We start from the raw sequence: 9,029 nt of genomic DNA, 5'->3' as shown, positions 1-9,029 counted from the left end.
GCGCATTCGTTCTATGCTGGTTTACTATAAATCCAAAAAATCATGGACACGTGCCAATGAAATAGAATATGTTGTTTGGCTTTAATTATAGCAAATTATGGGCACTTGAGCACTAACATAATCAAAGGGAATAAACGGCAAAAAGAAGGGACGTTCATGCCTGATTATGCTAATGAAATGAGATTTATGCACTGTAATTAATAATCCGCCGGTTACGCCGTCGTAGGATAGAGGGGTCGAAGCAACCGTGTCCCGAAGATCGCCGCGCAACCACCAAATGAGGAGGCAGACACAACCTCAAGATGGAGACGGACCCGGAGGAAAAAGGGCATGAGTTGGGTGCTCGCCACCATGCCGACCAACCCCACCACTATCAAGATTTCACGTGTCAACATGTCCAACGAGAAGACCATAACTCCTTACTCCGTCAAATATCATTGTGGGGACCTTTTTTAGACACATCAATTATCTTTCCTGTTGCTTCACGCAAAAAAAAAGAATCTCCCGTTACAACTCACGGGCATGTGTGCTTCATTCATAGAGGGCGATTATGCAGAGTCTTGTGGTGCTGTCATCCGTGATCATCGGGGATCTTTCATGTCGGCGTCCACAACGAGATTAGAACATGTAGCTGATGTATTCACGGCAGAAAGCGACAGCTTTGCTTGAAGGATTGAAGCTAACAAGATATACGAAATGCAATAACTTGATGGTGAGATCGGATAATATCACGGTGGTGGATGCACTTAGATTCAACGAAGGTTATTCTATGATGGCAGCGCCGGTTCTTGATGAATGCCGTAGTTATCTAGTAGATTTTGGAAGGTTTACTATTAAGCATTGTATTAGAGAGTCAAATTATGTATCTCATGCGCTGGGTAAATGGGGACGTGCTAATAATCCATCTCATTGAATTGATGCCCCACCTGATTTCATTGTGAGTCTACTGACAGACGATATATTCATCCTTTGATTAATATAAAATAAGTTTTCCTAAAAAACATATTGTATGTGCATGCACGTAAATGAACATGTTTACTCCTCCAAAGCAAATGCAGAAGCAGTAAACATGTTCACATTTGGAAGCCAGCCGCGCAGTATTTACTCGTCCAACACTGGTCAATGCAGCGGACCCACCAGAGCTCGCCCGCATCCCTATGATCGCGCGCGCCCCTCTCTCTCTCTCTCTCTTCCTCCTCCTCCTGCTGCTACTGCTGGCTGCTCCGTCACGTCCCGTCGCCGCTGCCATTTGTTGCTGCTTCGCCTCTTCCCCAGACGAGCGTGTGCACTCGAGTACTTGGCCTGACCGCACCTCAGCGAAGAGACCCAGAGGCCAGAGCCTTCTCCTCCGCCCTCCCCTTGCTCCCCTTCCACACTCATCTCTCCAAGAACCTTCTACAATCTACATGGTCGCCTCCGCCCGCCTGGGCAATCGCAATCTACGTTCCCCTCTTTAGCTCCGCCGCCGGCAACCATTGCCCCTCGTCGCTAGATTGGTTTTGCGGCCGGCAGCTAGCGGCGCCTCCTCCCATTCCGTCGGTACGTCCGGGGAGGATATGCTCTGTTTCCGTCGATTCTTGCTCTCGTGTATGGGGCGTCTCTGGTCGATCGACGCAGGAAATAGGCTTAAATAAGCATGGATCCACCGGCGCTTCGAGTTTGTTCTGTTCCGTCGCAGATTCTCTCATCTTTTTTCTGTTTCACCAGATCGAATCCGTGTTTTGTTTGCTCTTAAACACGATTTCTTTTCTTGGATAAGCAGCACTAGACAATTTTTTTTCGTCACATTTATTAGCAGTATCGGTTCGGCACTAGTACATGAATCTTGCATTTTCTCGAGAAAAATAGAGTAAACGAATCTGCATGCATATGGAGATACTCCGTAGAAGAGTGCGGAATTTATTCACCATAGATCGTGCTTTGAGATTCTCACGTTGTATGTCGCTATATTTGTAGGAGTACTACTCTCTCTGCATGCATATGGAGTATTTGTTTGTGCAAATCAATTTGTATGTATGTTCAGCGTAGGAAAATAATTAACGATTAAGTGATAGTCGAATCTCGACCTCCTTTTCTTTTTGCGAGGAGTCGAATCTAGACCTCTTGGATCTTCGTTTTGTTCCGTCGCAGATTCTCTCACCTTATTTCTGTTTCAGCAAAAAATAGTATCAGTACATGAATCTTGCATTTTTCTGGAGAAAAGAAGAGTGATATAGATATTTATGATAGTGTGGAATTTATTCACCATGGATCGTGCTTTGAGATTCTCACGTTTTATGTCGCTATATTATGCACCATTGTGCTCTCTCTATGATGAATTAATTCATATTTTGCTTGTGCAAATCCATTTAAATGTATATATTCTGCGTTGGAAGATAACTAATGATTAAGTAATAATCAAATCTAGATCTCGTTGCTCAATTTTTTAAGATGTGAAATGAGATGTGCTACAACGAAGATGACGAGAACATGCGAATCTCAAAGCATGAACTGATGCTAGATTTAGGGGTTGTATGGCCCACCGGGGGCAGACATGTACTGTCCATTTAGAATATTGTTGATCAAAAAATTCAGATTTCTTTTTCGGTATGAAGCAAACCATTACAAAATTCTGCTTAGCAGGCAGTTGAATTTCACATCATGAGGTGCTAAGCTACATGGCTGAAGATACGCTCAAGGGAGGACCTAAAGGTCGCCGGAGCCATCCCATCAGTGAAACCTGTAAGCAAGTAGCATGGCAATTATCCATTAAACACTGCTAGGATCAAATATCTATATATAACTTTACATAAAAAATTATCTATATATAACTGAATATCTCCTTTGCTTGCAGCATTTGAAGCATTTTATGATGGCTCATGGCATGGAGTTAATTGTATAAGGGTCAGGGATGGTGGTCTGTTCGTTAAATTTATCTACTCTGGTTCCACAGTCGAGCATAATGTGGATGGGGATCATCTGCGCCTACGTTCCAGAAGGGCTACGTACTTTGACTGCTCACATGTTCTCAAGCCGGGTGTTGATATCTGTGTACAATCGTCTCATCAACTGCAAGGAAGTGCGACTGGGGAAATGAAATCTTCGGTATGTCAACCTACTATTTATGATTAATTGTAAAAGCTTTACATACCCATTCTGTTTTATCTTCAAAAAGTACACAGTAATGAATTTTTAGGAACAAAAAAAAACATAATGTGCTGAATATGAAGACTTGAATGCAAAAGCCATACCATCACCTGTTATGCACGTAATTTAATATCAGTATTTTTTCTCACACACAGACCCAAATGTGTGGCTTCTTGTATTAGAAGAAACTTTAAGATGACAAAAACCCTACTACAAAAGAAGGAACCAAGAGTTTAAACTACCAATGAACTGTATAGGGAAAACTGCATCATATCTTGATTACTTTATTCTCTTATACATGCAGATGTTACTGTGTCATGATGCAAGGCTCATCACAATCAAGAGAAATCATATTGAAGATCAGTGTCTCTGCTTGTTTGTTATTATGCTCTACAAGAACCAATGTCCTGACAATACAGAAAATGGACAAGTGATATCTGATAGAAGAGAGCAGCTGGTGACCCTAAACAATATCTTCCTCTTGCAAAAGCTCCAACCTAAGGAGCTCCATGAGGGAAGCATACAATGGAGTTGTGCAGAGGACTGCCTTTCTCACAACAGAAGCAAGCTGTTAAGTGCAAGATTCTCCCAAGAAATTGCACATCTCGTAGTTTTGTCTATCCTGAATGGAATGGAGTTCAGCATCAAGTTGGTAGAAGGAAACATCATCTACAGAATCATCAAAGGAGGCCGAGCGCGTTGCAATATTGATTCCATCAGCACACCTCCAGGCTTTGGCAACAGCATGGAGATAGTTTCATTCCAACTACGCAATGAGGCTTTATGCCCAATTATCAGGAATATCCCTGTCACTCATGCAAAGAAGCACAATCTCACAGAAGGCATGAGATTCACTATGAAGGCTGAATTGGATGGTCAATTGGAAGACAGGAGATTTACGGTCAAGACTGAGTTGGATGGTCTATTGGATGTTTTCTCGTATGAACAAGTGGATTTGAGGCGCTCAAAGCGTCGGAAAACTCAAGCAGAGCGCTTTACTAGCTATGATACGCCTAATTTTGGTCGTGACAGGTGGAAGAGACGTGATGCGCCTTCCACCAAGCATGGCAATTCACAAAGAGCTTTGCGTCGAGATTCACCGGTTAAAGTAGAATCAACCTATGCAGAGGTCCCAGTGAATATCACACGGAAACAAACAAGTGCAACCGTTTTCATGGTCAAGGAAAACCCAAACACCACAGAAGGGAAGCACAAGAGCACAGCAAGGATAACTCCTGTTAAGGAAAAACCCAGCTCTGTGGAAGTTAAGGAGGAGAGTACAGTTGAAGAAAGATCTCCGGGTCCTCATGTTCCACGGACACCTGCAAAGAGTAAGGAGAAGAATCTTCGCCCCCCTTTATCTCTTCGGCGGAAGTCATTTACTTCATCACGCAGCCTAAATGGCAATTCTGAGCCAGCATTTGGTCGTAAAAGGAAGGAACACATGTGCGAAAGAGAATACAAGAAAATGATAAACCAATGCATAGGAAACATCCAGAGTGAAATGGAGAGGGACTTTGAGTTCAATCTAGGTGCTCCGATGATGAATTACGGTCAAGATTTTTACGGAGAAGTGAATTTTACATGGCCAGCTTCTGCTGATAATGACAGTCAAGAAGAGAAAGATGGTCTTGAGGAATTTTGGAAAGAAATGGACCACTCATTGACCACACTAGCGCTTGAGAAAAATCAGGTACGCTTTGTATTTCTTTTATAATTTTTCAACTTTCTCGTGAAATGATTTTTAACTTCTCGTGAAAATGGAGGACCTTGAATTTGGAAATATGCAAGCAGCTGTGTCCCTTTTGTGGCTATGAACATCTTTGTTCTTATCTTATTTAAGATACTGAGATAGTTCTCATTCTGAATTCCTGATATACTCAAGCCTGAGTCTGTCTGTACTTCTGAAAAAGCTATCTATGAAACCTTAGGGATTATGAGATATTTTTGGGATAATTTTAATGTTAACCAAAACCATCTTTTTTGCTTGATATTTCCTTATTATCTGCTACTAAATTGGCCAATTAGGAAAGACGAACCGTGGGAACTCGCTAAAAGTTGTACATCTACTCCTACATCACAAGTCTTTTTGGTTGCAATATGATAAATTATTTTAAGTGCAATGTTCAACATGCTGTGACATAGTAACATTTTGGTATGTTATGTCATTTGACTGATCATTGTTGCTTCTAGCAACTTAGCATATAAAAGGATGTATACAAATAATGGATCAAAGGAAATTTGTTAGCGCGCCCTTGCAATCATAATGCCGTGAATTACTTGATGTTCTTCATAAAAAAAAGTATGTCATGCTACTCATTTTTTTCCGCACTTTGAGAATAAGAACAGATACAATTTTCAGGACTCACATTCAGAAGCAGTTCATCAAACCACTGCCGGTTTAGGTAAAAGTGAAGAAAATCCATGTGATCATGACTGCATGCTGGACGAGGGGCTTGGACTGGTGTGCAGATTATGCAATGTTGTATGTGTGGAGATAAAGCATATCTTTCCGCAAATGGTAGGTCCAATTAAAGCAATTTCAACATCTTTTCACTGCTTTCACTTTTGACTTGTCATCGACAGGATGCATAATATATTCGTTCCATGCAGGCCAATGGTAATGGCTATAACAAGGAGAGACCTGGATGCCGCAATTTGGATCATGATGATCTTGTGCTTGATCCTTCTCTTCTTGCAATCTTGGGACCAGAGTTTTCAGAACTGAGGGGCTCCGGGAACCTGTGGGGTTTAATACCAGATCTTGAGCCTAAACTACTTCCTCACCAAAGGAATGCATTTGAATTCATTTGGAAGAACTTGGCGGGATCGCTGCAACTTGAGGAAATGTATAATCCAACAGCCAGTACCGGTGGCTGTGTGGTTGCACATACTCCTGGATCAGGAAAAACTCTGCTGCTGATCTCATTTCTTGTCAGTTACTTGAAAGTTCACCCGAGAAGCCGGCCATTGGTGCTTACTCCAAAATCTGCTATCCATACATGGATGAGAGAATTTGAGAAATGGGGCATTTCACTTCCTCTGCATGTGCTTCACCAGACTGACAAAAGAGGCAAGCCAATGGGGCCTATTGATCCTAGACTGCAGGCAATTTTAAGCAATTTTCGCCGACCGAACTGGAAAAATATTTGCCTTGTGGATCGGTTGGACAAGTTATGCAAGTGGCATGAGCATCCAAGTGTTCTCCTCATGACATACTCATCTTTCTTACGTCTGGCCAAAGAAAACTCAAGATTGCCGCAGCGAGCATTCATGGCGCAAGTCCTGATCAACAACCCTGGGCTGTTGATCCTCGACGAGGGACACAACCCGAGGAGCAACAAGTCCAAGTTGAGGAGGGTGCTGATGAAGGTGAAGACTGAGTTTAGAATCCTCATGTCTGGTACAGTCTTCCAGAATAACTTTGAAGAGTATTTCAACACCCTATCTCTGGCCAGACCTCGGTTTGTCGACGATGTTATGACTGCGCTTGTCCCAGAAAGGAAGAAGGAGACAAGGGGCAGGAGAGCTAAACATAGAGAAGCAGTGGCAAGGCGCATCTTCGTGGACAGAGTTGGGCAGATGATCGAGTCCAGCGACAACTGGGACCGGGCAGGTGGTATCAGTTTGTTAAACAAGCTTACATGTGGGTTCATCGATTCATTCGAAGGGTCAAAGCTAAGGAGCCTTCCAGGGATACATGTATATACAATTTTCATGAAACCCACTGAAATTCAAGAGGATATACTTTCAAGAATATCGATGGCCACGTCATGCGGCGGCCGTTACCTTCTCGAGGTTGAGCTGCTCATCACGATTGCGTCTATCCATCCATGGCTCATAAAAACAATCAAATCTTGTAGCACTTACTTCACTCCAGAAGAATTGCATAAAGTTGACAAGTACAAGAGGGACTTTGCTGTCGGTTGCAAGGCGAAGTTTGTCATCGATCTGCTGCACAAGTCGTCGTACAGGGGGGAGAGGGTGCTGCTATTCTGCCACAACGTGTCCCCGATAAGCTTTCTTGTCGAGTTGATCGAGAATGTGTTCGGATGGCGCCTCGGGGAGGAAGTCCTGGTGCTCCAAGGTGATCAGGAGCTGCCCGTCCGCTCCGACGTCATGGACAAATTCAACACTGACAGTCAGGGTAAGAGGAAGGTGCTCATTGCTTCGACGACAGCCTGCGCCGAGGGCATCAGCTTGACAGGTGCATCAAGGTTGGTCATGCTGGATTCAGAGTGGAACCACTCCAAGACCAGGCAGGCGATCGCGCGGGCATTCAGGCCCGGCCAGGAGAGGACCGTGTATGTCTACCTTCTGGTGGCATCTGGTACATGGGAGGAGGATAAGTACAGCCGCAACAGGAGGAAGGCTTGGATGGCGAAGATGGTCTTCCACGGACGCTATTTTGATGATCCGCTACGGAACACGGTGACTGATATTGATGATGGCCTTCTCGAGGAGCTTGCTGATGAAGACAAGACCAAAACCTTCCATATGATAGTTAAGCAGGACTGACCGGCCAAAAGGATGCTCTATCTCTCCTGTCCCTCTCTCCTACATGGCTATTTTGTTGGCCTGATCTGTTCTAGACCTGTGCCGTCGCGTTTATGTGAGACCTCGTGTATATATAGCATATGTGGACATGCTCTAATCTAATGTGAACTTCTCTGGTATTTTGTAATGCTCCTCTGTTGATTCTAGCACAGATGGTTCTCTGCACTAGATGACCAGTTACAGAGATCTTCACAAAACTGAGACTCAACAGCAACAGCTTGTTTTCTTCGGCATATGAGGCTTCATATTCGTCGACGACAGGTACGTATGTGTAACCCCCTTTTGTTTGTTGCAACTGGAAAACCTTGTCAGTTTCTGCATTTCAAGAATCTCACCATTTGGGCCATTGCAAAATTCTTCCAAGACAAGATATGTCGCAGATAGGACCCGACTGAATTATTGCTTATGGGCCTTTGCTTGTCAAGTTGCTCGCGTCTCCTTCGTAGTACCATCCTTCACCCTGTCAAACCAAATTAACTCATGTCCCAACCTCAAGTCCCATCTTCTGTGCCTTTTAGTTAGAAGTACCATTCGATCGTTAACCGATACTCCGATAGTGATACGACCGCCCTCCCTTTCCATCAACAGAAAAAAGGATGCAACCACCATTTCTGTGCAGCTAGTTTAATTTCGCTCATCTCGAACAAGATTAACTCCCACTTGCCCTGAGAGAAAAAAAACATATGGGATGGGTAAAAGAACAAATTCTGAAGAATCACAAGGACCAGATGATGGCTTTGATGCAGGAAACAATGCGGTGTGATGTTCAGGCTGGCATGGTTGCTGGTAGCAGTTGCTTTAGATGGGAGCCTGCCTCCCCCACTTGCTCATCAGATCTCCTTATCATGTCCACCTGCCTTAGCCAAGGCCCAATACAAGTGGACATGCCAGTCTGATAATTAGTACTTTACCATATCTTTCCTGCTTCAGAAATATGAAGAGAAAAGGGGGCTCGGAATCGTTTCGGTTTCGTGTATGCTACTTTATTTCCAGATCTGCAAAATGGCGTCGGAAAGATCAGTTCAGTTTAAAAGGACGGCCGAAAGGACCCCCTTTTTCGTTTCGCTGATTATTCTGAGAGAGGAATGGTACCGTCTCCAAAATACATTTGCTTTCCATTGATTTGAACACTTGTTATGTGCCATGATCTCAGTGCGGCTCCACCATTTTTTTCCTTCAAATTTCTATTCTTCTACTTACAAACTACTAAATCTGTAAAGTGACCTAAAATGTCTTACATTTGTTTATAGAGGGAGAAGCATACAAGTGGACATGCCAGTTTGATAATTAGTATTTCACCATAATATTTCCTGCTTCAAAGATACGGAGAGAAAAAGTGGCTCGGA

General features: G+C 43.4%; 1 protein-coding gene across 1 annotated transcript; it reads left to right on the top strand.

Moving 5' to 3' along the window:
* Positions 1-2,636: 2,636 nt before the first annotated feature.
* On the top strand, positions 2,637-7,816 carry LOC147983673 (SNF2 domain-containing protein CLASSY 1-like). The gene is made up of 5 exons (XM_087543055.1): positions 2,637-2,721; positions 2,834-3,084; positions 3,431-4,819; positions 5,489-5,647; positions 5,740-7,816. The coding sequence occupies exons 1-5, from the start codon at positions 2,658-2,660 to the stop codon at positions 7,642-7,644; spliced, it is 3,768 nt and encodes a 1,255-aa protein (XP_087399181.1). The 5' UTR covers positions 2,637-2,657; the 3' UTR covers positions 7,645-7,816.
* Positions 7,817-9,029: the final 1,213 nt, after the last annotated feature.

Source organism: Triticum urartu, chromosome 2A (genome assembly GCF_056163025.1).
Source record: "Triticum urartu cultivar PI428250 chromosome 2A, HENAU_Tu73, whole genome shotgun sequence".
Taxonomy (NCBI): domain Eukaryota; kingdom Viridiplantae; phylum Streptophyta; class Magnoliopsida; order Poales; family Poaceae; genus Triticum; species Triticum urartu.
This window is presented reverse-complemented; position numbering and strand designations above follow the sequence as displayed.

Bases quoted from the DNA above. Each gene is read 5' to 3' on its own strand.
- LOC147983673 (XM_087543055.1), top strand. From the start codon at position 2,658: ATGGCTGAAGATACGCTCAAGGGAGGACCTAAAGGTCGCCGGAGCCAT. The intron at 2,722-2,833 runs GTAAGCAAGTAG...CTTTGCTTGCAG, and splicing joins CCATCCCATCAGTGAAACCT to CATTTGAAGCATTTTATGAT. The intron at 3,085-3,430 runs GTATGTCAACCT...TTATACATGCAG, and splicing joins CTGGGGAAATGAAATCTTCG to ATGTTACTGTGTCATGATGC.